This window comes from Ylistrum balloti, unplaced genomic scaffold (genome assembly GCF_031769215.1).
Source record: "Ylistrum balloti isolate Yb309-2 unplaced genomic scaffold, AGI_CSIRO_Ybal_v1 Utg371012, whole genome shotgun sequence".
NCBI lineage: Eukaryota > Metazoa > Mollusca > Bivalvia > Pectinida > Pectinidae > Ylistrum > Ylistrum balloti.
In genome coordinates this window covers 934,692-956,936 of record NW_026782563.1, presented here as the reverse complement: position 1 = coordinate 956,936, position 22,245 = coordinate 934,692, and the positions used below count along the sequence as shown (strand labels likewise).

At 36.1% G+C, this 22,245-nt stretch overlaps 1 protein-coding gene and 1 pseudogene across 1 annotated transcript; both read left to right on the top strand.

Moving 5' to 3' along the window:
• The first annotated feature begins 2,906 nt into the window (after nt 1-2,906).
• Nucleotides 2,907-4,166, top strand: LOC132560093 (acetylcholine receptor subunit beta-type lev-1-like). The gene has a single exon (XM_060224747.1). It carries the CDS (start codon nt 2,907-2,909, stop codon nt 4,164-4,166), a length of 1,260 nt encoding a protein of 419 aa, XP_060080730.1.
• Nucleotides 4,167-5,666: 1,500 nt separating this feature from the next.
• Nucleotides 5,667-14,839, top strand: LOC132560092 (beta-1,3-glucan-binding protein-like; annotated as a pseudogene).
• The last annotated feature ends 7,406 nt before the right edge of the window (nt 14,840-22,245 follow it).

Sequence of the window (22,245 nt, the reverse complement as noted above, 5' to 3'; positions counted from 1 at the left end):
AGTTTCCCCAGACAACTGACAATAGTAATTCCCCTATAATTATTTACATCATTAGCATCCCCCTTTTTGAATACAGGAACAATATTACCTTTTGACCAACTTTCTGGAAAATGTCCATATTTAAGTATACTGTTGAATAAACTGATAAAGCAAGGCATTAGCACGGATTTACAATTGATTAAAAATTCATTCAAAATCCCATCTGGACCACATGCCTTATTCGTATTTAATTTTCTAATTGCACTTAATATTTCACACTCTGTTATATCTACATCCAACTCTTCAAATAATACACTAGGAACCATATCGTCATGATCTTGTATAAAGTCTATAACGTCCTCATTCATACTTGGTACAGTTGAGGCCAATGTCTGAAAATGAGTAAAAAAATCTAGTTCACTTAAATCACAGTTAGTAATTTTATTACGTTTTCTGAAATGTGTATAAAAACTCTTTGGATTATGCTTTCTCATATAATTCAACATGTTACCCTGGTGGCATTTGTATTCCTTTTTGAGTTTATACTCTTGCTTTTTATACCTCTTTTTCTTTATAATTAAACTTTGTCGATTCTCGTCGTTCTTATTATTATTAAAAACATGCAAAGCATTTTTATAATCTCTGTGCAATCTTTTACATGTATTATTAAACCATGGTTTGTCTTCTTTCAATAAAAAATTATTTACATCACTAGGATTTTTACTAACCGTACATGTACAAAAAGGTTTAATTAAACTATTTAACAAGTTTGAAAATTCATCAACGGAGCTATTTACACTTTCTCGACTGGGATCAACATTGACACAAATATTTAATAAGTCGTGAATACTGTTTTCTACTGTTTTTACAACTTCATCAACATTTTCCTCCTTCCACTTAATATTCTCAACTTTCACACCCAAATCCGATCTCCTATGACAATCGTCATTTTCCAACTTCCGTTTTCTTACTCTGATAGAGAAACTAACCGGACAGTGGTCAGAATACGTATTGAACACACCAGTTTGAAAGCTTTCAATATTCTCAATAGGTTAAAACATAGTCAATCAGACTCGAACCTCTCGCGCTATAAAACGTGATATTACCTGGAGGGTCATCTAAATGACGCCCATTTACTATACGTAAACCAGTGGTTTTGCATAAGGTAATTAAGTATCTACCAAATTGATTAACTGTAGGGTCCATACTGTTACGTTTACATAGTTCATTGTCAGACAGGTAAGTAATATTATTTGAGAGTAAATTGCTTGCAACATTACCAAGATGGTCAGCAGCAATAAAATCGTCTAATTCACCTGTACGGCCATTAAAATCACCAATGGCTAATATATGATTAGTATTATTATTTGAATATGACGATATACTGTCTTCTAACATACTAAAGAGATCTACTTCATGTGTATCATAGTAAGTGCTATTGATCGGTGGGAAATAATTTACAAAAATATACGTGTCTTTACCATCAAATGACAAACATTGCGATAATTTCATTATTACTATACTTTCGGTTACATTTTTGACAATAGTACAATGGGGTTTTAAATCATTCTTATAAAATATTACAATGCCCCCACCTTTACTTTCTATTCTAGGTACAACGTGTGTTGTATAATTAGGTAACTGTATGTCGTCATCTTCTTTTATCCAGCATTCATGAAGACAAATTATATCATGACTACAAATAATATCCAAAAAACTACTTTCAGTCAATTTTTCCTTGAGCGATCTACATACGTTCCACGATATAATTGTCACACTCTCCCCGATTTCCTATCTACCTCGTTGATTACGCGAGCCTCGCCCGGCCGAATCGCCGAGATAGTCCGTACCTCTTCCTCTTGATTGCGATGAGGGCCTCCAATTATTCCCACGCCATCTACTGGACGAAGGCATCACGAAATCGTTACGACCCCGCGATTCTTGATGCCGAGACGCAGCATGCTGATCAAGGGGCTGTGCCGGTCCATCTCGTGGTCAATAGATTAAAATACTTAAGTTTTAAAAACCAAGTCGAATGTGACTTATAGAAAAATAATTTTGGGAAGAACAGTAGATACTGACCATAAATGTTACAAATTTAGACCGTAGTAGCGAAATGAAATTCAATGCATGAAATTAGCACTATAATATATTATTTATAATTTCTTTTTATCAAGTTTTCGTTAGATTATTATTTGTTTAAGTTGGATATAAATGATAGATAGTATTATAGCGTAACACCAGAAGTCTTTCTGAATTATTTTGATAATTGTGTTTTACCCTCGTTACTGGATAAAAATCATTAACATGTCTCTCATGTTGTTGCTGTATGTAAGTTTGAATTACAATGGATTTTGCAGCAGCTATCTCTTTTTTCGTTACAAGAAAAGTCATCATTTTCCAGCCTTTTTTCTTCTATACTTTCATAAGCACAATCAGTGGTAACTACACGACAGCTACACGAAATGCTCTCACTGGCCGTGATTTCCAACGTGGTTCCATATCAATTTTACATCCACATTCTGTACGCAAACACTTTTTTTGTTTTAGCTTTATGACCATTAACATCAAATGATAAATCTTGGATAAACATCTCTAGGGAGTAATATTCAAATTGCTGGAGAAATAATCATTAGGAACTGCGGGTTATATGCTGTATGTGAATGATGTAATCAAGGCAAAAATCACTGGAATCAATCGACAACGTTTGATTCAAAATTATAATAAAAATCTGCATCACTGTTGACTGTGTATCCATGGAGCAATATTGAACGAATTGTTGATATATTTGGTCAACATATGTGTACTTTGTCTTATCTGGCGGAGTTATTTAAGGGACAGGATAACCTGCCCTGTACACAGAACACTTGGCGGTACTACCAGAGAAAATCATCCAATTCTACCACGGACACTATTCGACGGGGAAGATGGAAAACGTCCGTGGAAGTCTGCTGTTTATGATGATAACCCTGTTAAACAGCGCCTGTAGTAGAGTAAGTTACGGTAACTTTACCTACAAGACTGCACTTAACGTTGCACTTCTTAACGGATACAACCCCAGCGTTCACCCAGGGCAAAACTACGGTACACAAAAACTGAATGTGAATGTTGGCTTCGATTTATTTAAAATCCAAGAATTTGATGAGCTAGCAAGTGTATTTACCATTACTGGGGTTTTAACTGTAACCTGGTTTGATGAACGATTAAAATGGACTCCTAGAAACTACAGCAACTTGAATATCACTCATTTTAAACAGAAGGATATTTGGACACCACCATTTGTCCTCTCCAACAGTTACCACAACATCGATCTGATTGGTTACGGCGATATGACTCTCAAGCTGAAATATCATGGAGAAGTTAACTGGTTCCTGCCACTGAAACTGTCCTCTTCTTGTGACGCTGATGTGATGTATTACCCTAACGACGAACAATCCTGCAGTTTGGAATTACTGCCATGGGGATACACTGGGGATTACATGCAGCTTACGGTACCCAACCCTATATTAGAAACAAACACGTTTACAAAAAACCCTACTTGGGATCTTGTAAGTACGTTTCAGAAAGCCTTTTCATCTCCAAAGTTAGGTTATAAAATGGGGATCACTTTTAAACGGAAACCTCTGTTCTTCATGGTGAATTTTATTATGCCTACCATTTTCTTGAGTTTTATCAACATGATGGTGTTCCTCCTCCCCGCTGAGTCAGGAGAACGTGTCGGCTATTCTATTACCGTGTTACTAGCCATGGCCGTGTTTCTGTCCACAATCACCACCATTCTCCCCCAGACATCAACGCCTAATATGGCTCTTCTCTGTTATTTGTTCATAGCCCATATCGGGCAGAGTCTTCTGATAATGATATGTACTATATTCGGGCTCCGGTTCTACTTACGATTTCCTGAGGATCATGTACCAAGATGGATATCTGGACTGACACGATTTGCTTGCACTTGCGCAAAATCGGCTACATGCAATGTTCATCTTAGAACACCAAATGCTGTTTCTGAAATTAAAATTACAGATCATGATGGCGTTGAAATAGTTGAAGACACCGGTTCTTCCCTCTCTGTCGATGCGGTTACTTGGCAATGCGTCGGGAAAGCGTTCGACCGTGTCTGTTGTGTGTTCTTCCTGATGACTTCGATATCATATAACACTGGTTTTCTGGTAGTTATGTACTACTGAATTAATGACAGTTTCTTGGTAATGGTTTCATATCTTGTTCACTAACTTCGAACGAAAAGATGCCGCAATGAAACCATGAAACCCTATCTATCACATAGCGTACCTGAAATCCGGTGACTTTTTTGCATTTATCGTATAAACCCTTCAACAGTCAGAAATCAATAGAAATTCCATAATATTGACAATGACGTTACATAGTAGATTAGATATGGCTCGCAAAGTAGCTGTCATCGTTTGATTTTGGCATCTACATATTTGCTTTAAAACCGTCAAAATGTAAATATTATATGAAAGAAAATAATCTTCAATCTGTTTTCATTTCACAAATGATTTTATGAATCTTCTCTCGAAGGTTTTGATTGTTGTTCGCTAAAGCTAAAAAAATAAAAGCTTCTTACACCCGTTTCATACAATCTCATATGTGACTAACGGCACTATATTTAAAAATCCACCCTGAAATAACAATAATCCATGCTTTATTAATGCTTTCGTCCTACTGAAGCAGTGTTTTGGCAGTCACTACACATTGTGGATAATTATCCCTCATAACGGATATTATTTGCAAACAAATTGCTATTGTTGACGGGGTTACAATGCTATCGACAAATTTATTCTTCTTGGTATTGAATTTAGGCTTTAATTCTGATTGTGGCACTTCATATTTATAAAAGCAGGAGTTCCATAAAGTTTTGTCATTGTGCCGTTACTATTTGAGTCTATGTTTAGCTCTCGACTCCCGGCTGGCATTAGTACAGTAAATTTGCATACGATTTTCCCTACATGAATTAGGAACATTCCTGAATCTGAATCACGAGTTTATTTGCTTGTTTATTCCAATAAAACAATTTGCCGATATTTCGAATTATCATTCAATTGTGAAACAGGTAAACAGAGGAATCATATATACAATATATCTTTATTTTTTTCAAATTATTTGTGATTGTGGAATAACACAAAAAACGGGAACCATCGATTTTTTCACATTTTAAGTTCTGTTTTTCAGACGTCCTAATCGGAAATGCAAAAATGTTATACAGGTTGATACTTTTATATTTGTCTATCTACCTGATGTGGTACTGACCGGTTTGGAAAGGGCAGGTCCCGCTTTGTACCTTTACAATTTAGTACATTCTCACTGAACCAAAATAATAATATATGAAGTTTTATATACCGGGTTTATTATCCCGTCACCAGCCAGGACCATTTCCCTGGTACTGTTTGCTGAGTTATATCTTACCGTCAACAGGCAGAACCATTTCCCTGGTACTGTTTGCTGTGTTTATCGTCCAGTCAACAGTGTAGTGACCTATTCCTGTGGAAATGTACGCTTTGATAAGTAACTATCAATTTGTTTGGAATTACAACATATATGAGAATCACTAAAACATGAGGTCGTGAGGAACGCCACTCGGTGAAGACATTGTGCCATCTGTCGCGACCTCGGAAGTCTATAATCAGTATGTAGATGACCTGAGTAAGTCTATGTCACTCCTTATCAGAATGGACCCTCGTCTACTGTCTGTCGTGCTTATAGCTTACTCAGAAGGTAAGAATTTTCTTTTCTTAAAATCACTTAGCCTACTCCGTACAGGAATGCTCAGAATGACAGTGACTTGGTTGTATCGTTGTGTTTTACTGAAATAAACGTAATTTGTTTGATAATTTATTAGTGTATATCACACAGACGATTATTCACGATGAAGTATGGTGCGCTTTTAACTTCCTGCTGTTCAGAAGTAAACTTAATATGTATAATGATTGGTTAAAAATATCAAATAAAACTTCTGTGTTTCATTTCATTTCCTAAGTAGATCTCCGAATTCCAACACATTGTCAGAAGCCTGTGTTCTTCAGTCGTGGTAGTATACCACTACAGTTGTAAACTTACTATGAAATAAGTGTTATTTGTAGCGGCCTTTCGGGATGATTTTAACAGTTGGAATCCTAGTTCATATACCGTTGAAGTGTCTGCCTGGGGTGGAGGGGTAAGAACCTATACTTAAAAATACTACGTAGTTATGTACATAATTCAATAATCATTGTAATATTTAGCTACCTTGCGCTTTTATATTCCAAATATCTCAAAAGTCTGATCTTCATGAAATTCTTAACACAAAATATAAACTCAGCTGCTACCATTATTTATATCATTTGTTTATTTGTTATGTTTTTTTTGGGTTTTTTTTCCCTCTGGCTCTGTCTTCTCGTGTTCCAGTTCAAATGTAATCTTTGCCTAAGAAATTTATCTTGCATTGCGTGTTTTGTAGAATAATGAATTCCAGGCTTACACAAACGATCCAGGCAACATCTATGTCAAGGGAGGTAACCTCTACCTTCGTCCGGTAAGTACATGGCCTTAAACTGCAGCTAATGTCTCTATATGTTCTACATGTACCAAAGGATATATAAGATATTATAAAACTTTGCAAAGGATCTGGTTTTTTTCACCATGTTGTAGAACTTTTCAAGTCAGACCTACACCTAGCTGGAAAATATCTCATGACCTGCATTTAAGAAATGTATTTCATTCAAATATCAAAACCTCTCAAAAATAAAGGTGAGTACTCAGATTTGCAAAAATATCACTACTCGAGCCTTCTCACAAAATATCACTACTCGAGCCTCCTCAAAAAATGTGGCCTGCTACAGCGAAAGATATGAAAATGATTCCTCCACTTCAATAGATATTGCACACCAATCATTTAAAAATTGTACACATATGTTATAGTTAAGTTCAGAAAAGATTATGTACTGACTGACCTGAAATTTCATCTTTTATTCGTGTACAATGACCGGAAGTGTAACAGTAGTTTGAGGCCACATTGCCCCTTACTTTAGGTACTGATAACATCTTCGTCAAGGAGATAACCTCTATCTCCGTCCAGTAAGTAACTTGTCCTCCCTTTAGTTAAGGTATAGTCAACACGTTTATCAATGGAGGTAACCTTGATCTCCGTCCAGTAAGTAACTTGTCCTCCCTTTAGTTAAGGTATAGTCAACACGTTTATCAAGGGAGGTAACCTTGATCTCCGTCCAGTAAGTAACTTGTCCTCCCTTTAGTTAAGGTATAGTCAACACATTTATCAAGGGAGGTAACCTTGATCTCCGTCCAGTAAGTAACTTGTCCTCCCTTTAGTTAAGGTATAGTCAACACGTTTATTAAGGGAGGTAACCTTGATCTCTGTCCAGTAAGTAGCTTGTCCTCCCTTTAGTTAAGGTATAGTCAACACGTTTATCAAGGGAGGTAACCTTGATCTCCGTCCAGTAAGTAACTTGTCCTCCCTTTAGTTAAGGTATAGTCAACACGTTTATCAAGGGAGGTAACCTTGATCTCCGTCCAGTAAGTAACTTGTCCTCCCTTTAGTTAAGGTATAGTCAACACGTTTATCAAGGGAGGTAACCTTGATCTCCGTCCAGTAAGTAACTTGTCCTCCCTTTAGTTAAGGTATAGTCAACACGTTTATCAAGGGAGGTTCCTTGATCTCCGTCCAGTAAGTAGCTTGTCCTCCCTTTAGTTAAGGTATAGTCAACACGTTTATCAAGGGAGGTAACCTTGATCTCCGTCCAGTAAGTAACTTGTCCTCCCTTTAGTTAAGGTATAGTCAACACGTTTATCAAGGGAGGTAACCTTGATCTCCGTCCATTAAGTAACTTGTCCTCCCTTTAGTTAAGGTATAGTCAACACGTTTATCAAGGGAGGTAACCTTGATCTCCGTCCATTAAGTAACTTGTCCTCCCTTTAGTTAAGGTATAGTCAACACGTTTATCAAGGGAGGTAACCTTGATCTCCGTCCAGTAAGTAACTTGTCCTCCCTTTAGTTAAGGTATAGTCAACACGTTTATCAAGGGAGGTAACCTTGATCTCCGTCCAGTAAGTAACTTGTCCTCCCTTTAGTTAAGGTATAGTCAACACGTTTATCAAGGGAGGTAACCTTGATCTCCGTCCAGTAAGTAACTTGTCCTCCCTTTAGTTAAGGTATAGTCAACACGTTTATCAAGGGAGGTAACCTTGATCTCCGTCCAGTAAGTAACTTGTCCTCCCTTTAGTTAAGGTATAGTCAACACGTTTATCAAGGGAGGTAACCTTGATCTCCGTCCAGTAAGTAACTTGTCCTCCCTTTAGTTAAGGTATAGTCAACACGTTTATCAAGGGAGGTAACCTTGATCTCCGTCCAGTAAGTAACTTGTCCTCCCTTTAGTTAAGGTATAGTCAACACGTTTATCAAGGGAGGTAACCTTGATCTCCGTCCAGTAAGTAACTTGTCCTCCCTTTAGTTAAGGTATAGTCAACACGTTTATCAAGGGAGGTAACATTGATCTCCGTCCAGTAAGTAACCTTGCTTGTCCTCCCTTTAGTTAAGGTATAGTCAACACGTTTATCAAGGGAGGTAACCTTGATCTCCGTCCAGTAAGTAACTTGTCCTCCCTTTAGTTAAGGTATAGTCAACACGTTTATCAAGGGAGGTAACCTTGATCTCCGTCCAGTAAGTAACTTGTCCTCCCTTTAGTTAAGGTATAGTCAACACGTTTATCAAGGGAGGTAACCTTGATCTCCGTCCAGTAAGTAGCTTGTCCTCCCTTTAGTTAAGGTATAGTCAACACGTTTATCAAGGGAGGTAACCTTGATCTCCGTCCAGTAAGTAACTTGTCCTCCCTTTAGTTAAGGTATAGTCAACACGTTTATCAAGGGAGGTAACCTTGATCTCCGTCCATTAAGTAACTTGTCCTCCCTTTAGTTAAGGTATAGTCAACACGTTTATCAAGGGAGGTAACCTTGATCTCCGTCCATTAAGTAACTTGTCCTCCCTTTAGTTAAGGTATAGTCAACACGTTTATCAAGGGAGGTAACCTTGATCTCCGTCCATTAAGTAACTTGTCCTCCCTTTAGTTAAGGTATAGTCAACACGTTTATCAAGGGAGGTAACCTTGATCTCCGTCCAGTAAGTAAATTGTCCTTTAGTTAAGATATAGTCAACACGTTTATCAAGGGAGGTAACCTTGATCTCCGTCCAGTAAGTAAATTGTCCTTTAGTTAAGATATAGTCAACACATTTATCAAAGTAGGTATCCTTGATCGCGTCCAGTAAGTACTTTCTCACTAAGATAAGTTCATGCCAACATATACGTCAAGGGAGGTAACCGTCACTAAGTTAAGTTCATGCCAACATATACGTCAAGGGAGGTAACCGTCACTAAGTTAAGTTCATGCCAACATTTAATTCAAGGGAGGTAACCGTCACTGGGTTAAGTTAATGTAAATATCAACGTCAAGAAATTTGATCTCTGCCTTCGTACAGTACATGTAAACACGTTGTCACCACGTTGATGCCGTGTCAAAATCTACATCAAGGGAGAACCACCTCTATCTCCGGCCAATAATGCTTTTCATTAAAATAAGTTAATGATTCCGGGGTAGATAATCGAAGTTGGTGACACATGTGGAGGTATATGTCATGAAAATACCAAACATGATGGGTTTAAACTTTAACAATTTTCTTCTCAGATGTGGATCTTGTTCCGGTGAGATGGAGAGTTGCAGATGAAACTTTGAGAATTAGTTATGTGTTTTTTTTATCTGGCAATGACACATTAAGTAAAACTAATTGTTGTCTAGGTCCAGGTAGTACCTGTATTAAGGAAGGTAAAACCTGGAATGCATCAAGGTGTTGCAAGGAATGTAACCACATCTAGGTCAGATTCAAGTGATCCAAGGTCAAGTGGCCCCCGGTTAAGTTAAGATATTTATATCATGTGATAAAAGGCCCGGTGCTTCCCTAGATAAGATGAAGTATTCAACACAAGTTGGTCTTGGTCTGGTGGTTCCCAGGTTAGATGACGTATTCAATACAAGTTGGTCTTGGTCTGGTGTTTCCCAGGTTAGATGACGTATTCAGCACATGTCGGGCTGGATCTGGTGGTTCCCAGGTAAGATGACGTATTCAGCACATGTCGGGCTGGATCCGGTGGTTCCCAGGTAAGATGACGTATTCAGCACATGTCGGGCTGGATCTGGTGCTTCCCAGGTAAAATGACGTATTCAACACATTTTGGTCTCGGTCTGGTGGTTCCCAGGTAAGATGTTGTATTCAGCACATGTCGGGCTGGATCTGGTGGTTCCCAGGTAAGATGACGTTTTCAACACATTTTGGTCTTGGTCTGGTGGTTCCCAGGTAAGATGACGTTTTCAACAAATGTCGGACGGGATCCTATGGTTCCCAGGTAAGATGAAGTATTCAACACATGCTGGTCTTAGACTGGGGGTTCCCAGATAAGGTGATATGTTGACTTTATTGCAGGTAGTGCTGTGTTTAATGGTTTCCGTCTAAACAAGAAGTCGACAGTACAATGTGACATGTAACCGGAATTATTTAATGTTACCAGACTGTGCCTTTTCAGACGTTCACTGTAGACAATGGTCATTTTGATGAAGCCAAGCTTTACAAAGGTGTCATGGATTTAAAAAGTATGTCTAATTTTCTTATCTTTAAATATCGCCACATGGCATCAGAAATAAGGCATCATTTTACGAAATGATTACACCGAAAATAAAGTCTTGATAATTCGTTCTTTAAAGCCCCAATATACGTAAAAATCACTTTAAAAAAACAACCTTTATCTTATTTTCCCCGTAATATATGTAACAAAACAAATACTTTCCTTTAATTAAAGAAAATAAAACTGACTGTTTTCAATTTAAATAAAAATTGAAAAAATCGGAAAATACATAATGTGGGACCCACAATAATTCATACATTACCGCTCGTAGCGATGACATTGCGCATGCGCATGCGCATATTACGCGTGTGTAAACATGGCAGGCACAGTACAGACGTTTACCAGTCGCTTCCTTTTTTTCCAATCATACATCAGGCCAGTTCTGAATTCTTACGTTATAATTGTGCGTCGTATCGTTTCTAAACTAATTATTCCTTCTAATAATTTCCCAAAAACTGAATGTTTATCAAAGGAATACCTCAAGTCTACGACAAGATTTCGCAAACAATGTTTGTAAACAAAAGCTTACCGTAGACATATCTGCATGTGCTTCCTCTATAAGTAGAGACCTCAACTCTCGCGAGATCAGGTCATGAACTTTCCGACGTGGTTCGGCAACAATCGTAATTTCGATGGCGGCGTGTTTAAAATGGAGGTGTCTTTACAAATAGCGAGTTTCAACTGCTCATATATCAATTCTTTATGCACAAAGTCATGGTAACTATTGTTTGAATAACTTAATTTTAACTACATCTTAGAGAATATCTCAATAATTATGTGTGATTCTACACTGAATTTTTGGTGAATGTTACGTATATTGGGGCTTTAAGTAGTAGACATCGATGTGTTATATCATCTTCAGTCCGAATGCAAATTCGAGATATACACTACAAGGAGTATCGATATCTATCACACCATTTAAATAAATATTCATACGTTTTTCATGTTATTCAAACTTGTTCCGTGTTTAACCTGATTGGTTTATTCTCGTGATATAATCGGTTTCTACGTTATATTTACGTCATACATGTATGAATCTGTGACGTCATAATTATACAGGTCTCTGGCAAACCTGCACGTATTCGGGATATGATGGATGCCACAAGACGGCGAACGGCCACAGCGAAATTCTGCCACCTGTCTTATCTGGAAAGATCACAACCACCTTCGCCTTGACCTACGGGCGCGTGAATGTGCGCGCCAGAATTCCAAAAGGCGATTGGATATGGCCAGGTTGTATTTGTTAAAAAAAAAAATATATTGAAAATGTAGTATTGATCGATTTGCCATCATCAGTTTTACAAATAAATTTAGAAATGAGGAATTAATTCTCCACGCTAAACTTATTGATTGATTTCCTAAGAAAGACATTCAGCATAACCATGACAACAGCATTATTTGTGGGCATGGAAACGATGACTGTCCAATCAAAACTGCAGTTTCACTGCTACACGTATATTTTTGAACGTCGTTTATTTTATTAGTTTCAATTAAGATATCATAGACACAAGACATCAAAATAAATAAGAAATGAAAATATCAACATTGATTTAAGATACTTTTTTGTCGTTTATAATAGTTATAAATGCCATATGTCGATTGTTCAATCGAGTTTGATCGTTTTGATATATAGATGGATCCGGAGAGACAACATTTATCGATGAAAAAATGTTCTTTATTTTGACCTTTTTTCATATGATTTTGTAAAGTTTTAACTAGCCGACGACTGTCCATGAAACATCCTAATTTCTTAAATATTTAAGAATTCTTTCTTTGTACCAACCTTCAGCAATATGGTTGATGCCTCAAGATTCTCATTATGGTGGCTGGCCGAGATCAGGAGACATCGATATTATAGAATCCAGGGGTAGGTTATATCACACAGTGGTGTCGCACACTGTGCATATCAAATATAAGTATAATGTGATGCAATACGCAGAACAGGGGCATCATGTGATTCACACGGGCACAGCTATATAATTCACGTTCATGACGTCATACAGGACACTGTCGTTGTTCATTCCATATAGATGACGTCACACAGAACATGACCGTGATATAATTGAAAGATATGACGTCACACAGAACATTTGCATTATACAATACTGATACATATCTCACCGTAGCGAAATAATCAAAGGATATGGCTTTATACATAAAACCGAGGTTTTGTATGGTGACATGTAACTACCATCTACTTGTCGTGGTGCCATGGTAATTTACCGCGACAAATTGTCCTTTTAACGCGATCTGCCATGATAAGATCGTGTTCAGACATCTTATTGAGCAGACTAGTCGTGATGATTATCACGATAAATTGTACTTTCACTATGAGAACATTTAAATGAAATAAAATATAATGACGTTCTAATTATAGGTAACACTAAGTCCGTAATAAATGGCGTTAATCAAGGTATCAATCAGCTGGTGTCTAAACTAAACTGGGGTCCGGACTACCGACAAAATGCGGCCAACCTAACTACTGCTTATCAGTAGGTGAAATACTGAATACAAATTAAAATACAGATTCCAATTATGATAAATTATATATCTTACAAAACAGAGAAAATAAATCATATACCTTACAAAACACACAAAATATGTGTCATGCAAATAAATTATACACCATACCAAACAATAGATTTCACACAAAATACATAACCAGCTACAATATTGTATTTAAAGTTCATTTGCAGTTTTTTTTTTTTTTTTTTTTAGGAGGAAAGATGCCGGAGACTGGCATGGCTGGCATACATACTCAATGGACTGGACACCGGACCATATCATGTACGTACAGACGTCAGGACATTTAATAAAAGTTTAAAGCATCTGTATTATACTAAATGTCGAGTCATATAGAGTGCGTTTGTATGTACGGACGTCAAGACATTTAATAAAAGTTTAAAGCATCTGTATTATACTAAATGTCGAGTCATATAAAGTGCGTTTGTATGTACGGACGTCAAGACATTTAGTAAAAATTTAAAACATCTTAATTAGACTGAATGTCGGGTCATATAATGTCCGGACGGACGTCAAGACAGTAAACGAAAGTTTCATTTTCATCTGTATTAGAGTGAACATCGAACGATATTACGTACATAAGGACGTCAGGACATTATGTAAAAGTTTAAAGCATCTGAATTAGACTAAATGCTCGGCCATATGATGTCCGTACGGACGTCAAGACAGTAAACGAAAGTTTCATTTTCATCTGTATTAGACTGGACATCGAACAATATTATATACGTAAGGACGTCTTGACATTTAATTAACGTTTATTTTCAGATGCGTTAACTGAACACAGGACCATAGATTTACACATCTGTTTGTTGATTACACTGAACTCAGATGTTTGGTATCTAATGACTTTTCAAATTTGTCTCTAGATATACCTCGTACCTATAATTCGTATTTATATATTTGAAGTTGCTCTCACATTTCACTTTCAGCACGTACGTAGATGATACGGAGATTCTGCATGTTGATACGCCTCCGAATGGTTTCTGGGACTTGGGTAGTTTCCATGGCAACAACATCTGGACGGGCGGAAATAGGAATGCCCCCTTTGATCAGCCGGTAAAAACATAGTTGTTTAATTAAAAGATAAACTTTACTATGAAAACATTATTTACGATGAAAACAAGGTGCGTTACATGATCCTGTTATCAATATAATTCTGAGCTCTAATATTTGACAACATAACTTGAGAGACATCTAATTTTTTATATTTTCTTTTTGAAGTTGATATTTAATGTTTTGAAAATAAAAAGATAGAATAATCATAGATGATTTCATTTTAGTAGATTTCAACAATAGCCTTCACGAATTAACAAAGGAGTTCCGAAAGACGTCTAATTAACAGGAGAGTTCCGAAAGAATCTTATTTCAATTATTCACAAACAAAGATAGATTACGGTCGTTATAGTTACATACAGTTGATAAGATAAGTTGAGTTTAATGTTCGTCATCTACTTACAGTACAGACTAATCCTCAGTGTAGCAGTAGGCGGGGACTTTTCGTCGACGGTGATTACGACAGTCCGAGGCCGTGGGGCCACTCAAGTCATCCTATGAGGGACTTCTGGGAACACAGAGCGGATTGGGCTGCCACCTGGCGGGGAGAGGAAGCGGCTATGGTTGTCGACTACATAGAAATGATACCTCACCGTCAATAGTACATTACATTGTATCGATCTATAATTAAAACAGACACGAGCGTTTTCACATTTCTTTTCGTTTTTGCTTTCATTACATGTATTGCCATATTGAAAGCGTCCATTAATATAATGTTTTTTCCTATATATTAACGGTAAACAACAGAGTGCATTCCTGGGTTTTGGAAGAGAGGTAGAAATGGTGCACGAGGTGTTTTCGGCAATTGGTCAGGAGATGCGAAAAAAAATATTGGTACGAGGGACAGAGAAATTGAAGAGGAAATTTCTGTGGGCAATGACAAACAGAAGTGAGTGGAAATTGCTTTTCGAACAATTAATTCATATGTATGTCGCATGTCTGGAAAAAATCATGGGAATTATATGAGTACTAAGTTTAATAAAAAAAAAAATTAAAAATCCATCCCTTTCTGTTCCCCGGGGATGACATCACCATTACGATAATTCACTTGTAAAATCGGTCACAGAACAGATTTGATTTTTGATAAGTAGGAACCCTTGACTTACATACATCCTATATGTTGTCCATACCGGGGGATATTTTACCGTCAAGCCGCGGTCAGCGATATCTTACGTAAAAAAAACCAGGAAGTCCTGTCTGGAAACATAACACGGGACACCCTCGGGTTAACTCGTATATTGATAGAAAGTAAACATCTCTCTCAAGCTAAGACTATCTGAACCTTTATTATGCATGTGCATTCATTTTTACATGTGTGTATGTGTGAACATACGATCGACAATGACATAGAAATGTGGAACTTTATTATTCATGCCGTTGTCAAAGTGATAATGTGATGTTTTCAAAATAAAGGCGAGAGTGAGCTATATATTTCAGCCGCCATAGTTTCTTCCTAATAACACGGGAATTGTCAAGTCGTCGATAATGAAGAAGACGCTTAGTCTCCCCGAACACCCGGTCCTTTCCCCCCTCGTACGTTTTCAGGAGTCTCTGTGTATTTTTTTCTTGCCGATATTTGGCACTAGTTTTATTGAATTTGAGTTTAGGTTATGATTGTGTTAACATGTTGATATTTTCTTGTTTTTGTGAAGCATGGGAGGCAAAATAATCATAAATATTTCCTCTGTATGCGTAATAGAAAATGCTTTCATTGCCAACAGATGCAGGACTGCAGACAAGATAACAAAACCATAAGACTGTCTGCAAGGCCTTTCTGTCTTTTTCGACTTCTTCAGGGGAAATTTTTTAATAGACATGCTGAAAATAAGTAACATGTATTGTAAAATGATATGTATGTCAAATACAGCGAAATATTCACACGGCAGATACGCCGTACTGATGTGAATATGAAATCGTATGCGATATCATATGGCTTGGGAATCAAAAAAAGAATAATGAGCAGAATTTTCCTGGAATATTTTACATCAAAAATCAAATGTTTTTTAATCAGACAAGTTATAAATTTTTAATGACAAACTGAAAACAAAATATAACTTGTGATGAAATCATTATACAATTTTGATTCTATTAAACAAAAAAATATCAAGCGCAGATTTAGGCTACAGTATAATTGTATCTGGAAAAGTTAAGTGTGACCTGGTGTGATAAGACTTTACAGAAGACACTAGTAAGGAGCACATTCTAATGCAGTAAAAGTCTGATCATGAATAACTATATCATACAAGATATAAGGGATAAAACTTCCGAAACCTTTCAGGAGGCGACACAGGAAGATCAAATCGGTCGAAATAAAGCCAATAAAACCTGATAGGTGGAACACTATACAATTTTAAAACATTATCATTTTTAATAATGAATGGATTTCAACAGAACTATGTAATGTCTTAATAGTGTCACTATCTGAATGGATTTAAACGTGACATGCACGGAACGGTAAACCTCTGGGATTAAGGGTCCACCAGCTGTGTCTACCACCTGCAAATCTAAGAATAAGCCTAGTTATGATTTAAATATTGTCAGTCATGATAATATGTTGGAGTTACCTCTCTTTGAACCAGTATTGTAATCATTATATAGCTATGTATAGTGTATTACGGACATCCGTGATTCTTCTCTGTCTATACACTCGAAATATCAAACCCATTAAGTATAGCGTGCTTTAATGAAGATCCTGTTTATCCTATTTATAGTGGGTGTTTGTTTGAGATGGTACAAAACCACACAATGTGATAGCATCTTTTAATACAAAGTTAGAGTTAGAGACAGCAGAACTAAACAATGGATTAAACTACATCTTGACGTTCGTCAGTGAAGCTAAGGGCCTATTTTTTACGTATCTGGCGACAATTCATTAGATACTAGATAATGTTGTGACGGATGTCCTGCCTCAAGAACAGTACAAAGCAGTTCAGGAAAAGATTTTATGCTATGTGATGAAAATGAGACACTCCGGTGAGGAAGATGGTTTCCCTTTTTTTGCGGAAGATTGTGAGTGTGTGTGTGTACACCACTAAAAGAAAAAGCCTACAAATACATGTTACAGTCCTCTACTCACGGGTAGGACACTTATAGGATTTAACATGTATTTGTAGGGGGTGGGGGGCGGGGTGGGGGGAGGACTTTACCGGAGACATTCCTACAGAAACAATACCTTAAGATACAGATTTAGAATTATATATACTTTACAGTACATAATGAATTATTAATCAAACTACACCGTATAGCGGGTTCATTCTTCTAGAACCCATCAGTGACGTCACAGGCTGAAGTACTGAATCCTAATAGGTGACTGAGTAAAGTATTTAAAAAAACCACCTGATTGTGGGAAATATATATATACGGTATATCAGTAAGATATTTACAACATAAAGTCATCTATCTTATCATGTAAACGTTTAACATGTATATCAGTATTCCATTTTCGAAGTAGTCTTCAATACGCTCCCGTTCCCCCTGTATTCAATGACTCAATGAATAAGAATTCGTAAGGAACTTTGTCATAGATTGGTTTTCATTTAACGACATGAAGGTAAACCTTGAAAGGTTCAAACGTGTCTGTCTAAGTAAATTTATAGAAGATAGTATTCCAGATTTAGTTGTTTAAAGGAAGAAAATAAAAGTTATTCAGCGTATGATACTTGTGGTAGTAGAAGTGTCGATTTTATGTTTCACTATATTTCAATATTCTTCCAAACAAACTGAAATTTGAAATATCAGAAACTACCTCACCAAAAAACGACCGGGGAAGGGGATAACCATTTTTTTCAAGTTTAAATGTTGTTTGTATGTTTACAAAAATGAAAATACTGTCAACGTCACAAATGTTTTCTAGAGAATATGATAAAAAGTCCTTCGATTTTTACACGCCAGGATGTGGAATAGTCTCCAGAACCATATTTAAAAAAAGTTGAAATACCGGAATTTCTCCAGAATTTTCATTGATTCGTGGATTGTCAGTTCTGTATATAGGTCACATGTATTTATGTGTAAGTCACTTCAGTTATAGAGTTCTGCCGTCTTTGTTCAAATATTAGTGTAGAGTTTTTTTTTTATTTCATTTATCAAGGATTAATTCTGATAAGTATATTTATGTTATCAAAAGAAAATAACAATGTGTGATATAAATAAACAGCATATGCCAAGACTACACTATGGATCAACATCATGAAAAATAAAATCAGTCTTTATAATCCAATCTCAGATAACAATATTTTTCTCGTTTATAATGAACGCCTTTCATGATCATTTCTAAAACATCTCATTGACCAATAATGCACGAGGTTACAGATCACGTCACTTTTTTATCCTGTGGCGTAAATACTGTGGACACAAACGATAACATACAATAAAGTATTGTAAACACTGTAGACACAAACGATAACATACAATAAAGTATTGTAAACACTGTAGACACAAACGATAACATACAATAAAGTATTGTAAATACTGAGGACACAAACGATAGCATACAATAAAGTATTGTAAATACTGAGGAAACACACGATAACATACAATAAAGTATTGTAAATACTGTAGACACAAACGATAACATACAATAAAGTATTGTAAATACTGATAACATACAATAAAGTATTGTACTGTAATACATACAATAAAGTATTGTAAATACTGACACAAACGATAACATACAATAAAGTATTGTAAATACTAACATACAATAAAGTAGTATTGTAAACAAACGATAACATACAATAAAGTATTGAAAATACTGAGGACAAACGATAGCATACAATAAAGTATTGTAAATACTGAGGACACAAACGATAACATACAATAAAGTATTGTAAACACTGTAGACACAAACGATAACATATAATAAAGTATTGTAAATACTGTAGACACAAACGATAACATACAATAAAGTATTGTAAATACTGAGGACACAAACGATAGCATACAATAAAGTATTGTAAATACTGAGGACACAAACGATAACATACAATAAAGTATTGTAAATACTGTAGACACAAACGATAGCATACAATAAAGTATTGTAAATACTGTAGACACAAACGATAACATACAATAAAGTATTGTAAATACTGTAGACACAAACGATAGCATACAATAAAGTATTGTAAATACTGAGGACACAAACGATAACATACAATAAAGTATTGTAAATACTGAGGACACAAACGATAACATACAATAAAGTATTGTAAATACTGAGGACACAAACGATAACATACAATAAAGTATTGTAAATACTGTGGACACAAACGATAACATACAATAAAGTATTGTAAATACTGTAGACACAAACGATAACATACAATAAAGTATTGTAAATACTGAGGACACAAACGATAACATACAATAAAGTATTGTAAATACTGAGGACACAAACGATAAAATAAATCTTCATGAGCATCCACATAAAGTATCACAAACAGGTTAATGCATTTGACAGAGCTACATGTCTCACAATGTTTTATAGGTCTTCATCACGAGGTAGGATTTGCCAGCTTTCCATCTAATATTCCAACTCCGGGAACTTTTTACTCAAAATCTGTATATTCCTACTCGGATAAGTCTCCAAAATCCGCACCGGAGTTTTTGACGACAACTATACTGTGAGGAAAACGAAACGCAATTAGGAATTTCCAGGTCATCTACGGGAAATAGAAAAGAGTTTTTGAAAGTAATTATGGTGAAACTGGAAGATAGTTGACCACTCTGTCATCTACGAGAATTTCATTCGTAAAACTTTCAAATTTGACGTTGATTCAAGAGTACCCTACTCAAAATGAAGTGCGGCAGGGCGTTGTCCTGCTGAAACGTCAGTTGACGCTGCTGTACTAGAGGAACAACAAGCGGCGCGAGAACTTTATCTCTATAGAGAACGGCCGTGAGATTTCCCTGAATAACGACCAGAGGAGTCTTGATACCATGCGCAATCCCTCCCCATACCATGACCGATCCTCCTCCAAAGCGGTCATTCTCTATCACGCAAGCATCTGCATAGCGCTCGTGGGTACGTCTATAGACACGACGTCGGCCGTCTGACCGGTAAAGCGAAAACCTGGACTCATCTGAAAACAGGTTCCTTTGGCCAACACATAAATCGTTTGGTGGCGCCTGGCCTCCTAGGCCAGTATGGCGTAGTTTCGTTCACATTTGCTCCAAATATGTTATGATTTTTTTATATGTACATGTTAATTAAACTTGGTTAAAAATAAACGGATTCCGTATTCTAAAAAAGGGTATGCCAAGATTTTACAGCCAATTTGATTGTTTGGTATTCTTTTCTTGACATTTAGAGCAAACAGAATCATTTCTTTTATACTTCAGCAGGACATAAAACAAATGTCTATTTATAGACATATTTTTGTACAATAAAGGTTCACACATACTTAGGTTTTATGTACATGATGTTTCAGTTTATATGTAAATGTATGTATGGTAATTAAGTAAGGTGATCACTGATTGGTCAGTATAATTGGCCCCTGTGGGGCTTCAGTGATCCCCGTTTGTCCGACCTGGGGTCAGTTTGCCCCTGCGGGGCTATTGAAAACCCCATTTCAGCAGCATTTTTCAGACACTTTGACACCATATTGATTTTTTAATTTTCTCCAGAAGTTTTCTTATTTGCAACCTAACTTTATCATTCACCTGGATTTATTTTAAAACACGTTCCACCAACCACCCCATACTACCTCCATTTAATTGGTATGTGTGAGTTTTTATTTCTTGTCTTCTTAGTTTGATACCGCCTGTGTTTGTAAAGATAGTTCTTATCAAATTTTCTGTATATAACACACTTTGTTTGTAATGGAAGTTTTCATCAACATGTGTTTATGTGTATATAATTATGTTTGTGAAATAGTTATTCACAAGAGATATGTATGTATACTAGATAAGCAGAGTCCCCAAAACAATGTAACATTCGTCTGTTCCATTTTCACCAAATGTCCACATTTCTCTTTTGATTACTTAGCTTTGATGCTAGTGTATAGAATATTTCGCAAAACATCAAACGAAATTTCTGAAGTTCCTTTTCTACAGTATAAAATGTAGTAGAGAATTATTAAGTTTGCCACGCTAAATCTGCTATATCACCTTGTAAAACCCCATTCCATTTTCTTTGACATTTTTGTTTTGCTTTAATTATGAAGCAATTATTCATGCCATTAAGTTGTTGCAATTAAAACAAAATTGCGTAATTTTAGTCTGGACTTATCAGATTGCATTAAGAGTTTTCTTGACTGATGTTCTTTCGTTTCCAACATAATTCTATCGTAGAGATATAATTTATCTATACGCTATGCACTTGTTACCGAACTATATATATTAACACACACTTGAAATTTATTTGTATTGAATCAGTCTCAGTTTGTTGTACGATCTGTGGCTGATTAAGATTTTCCTCTATTAAATCAAATCACAGTGTAAACCATTTACCTCCATTTTCATTTCATGCTCAATCTCTATTACTGGAAAGGGATATTAACTTGTGTGTCTTTTGTTCAATTTTTATTATTAGAAAGTGTTATTCACTTGTGTGTCTTTTTTCAATCTTTATTATTGGAAGGCGCTATTCACTTGTGTGTCTTTTTTCAATCTTTATTATTGGAAGGCGCTATTCACTTGTGTGTCTTTTTTAATCTTTATTATTGGAAGGCGCTATTCACTTGTGTGTCTTTTTTCAATCTTTATTATTGGAAGGCGCTATTCACTTGTGTGTCTTTTTTCAATCTTTATTATTGGAAGGCGCTATTCACTTGTGTGTCTTTTTTCAATCTTTATTATTGGAAGGCGCTATTCACTTGTGTGTCTTTTTTCAATCTTTATTATTGGAAGGCGCTATTCACTTGTGTGTCTTTTTTCAATCTTTATTATTGGAAGGCGCTATTCACTTGTGTGTCTTTTTTCAATCTTTATTATTGGAAGGCGCTATTCACTTGTGTGTCTTTTTTCAATATTTATTATTGGAAGGCGCTATTCACTTGTGTGTCTTTTTTCA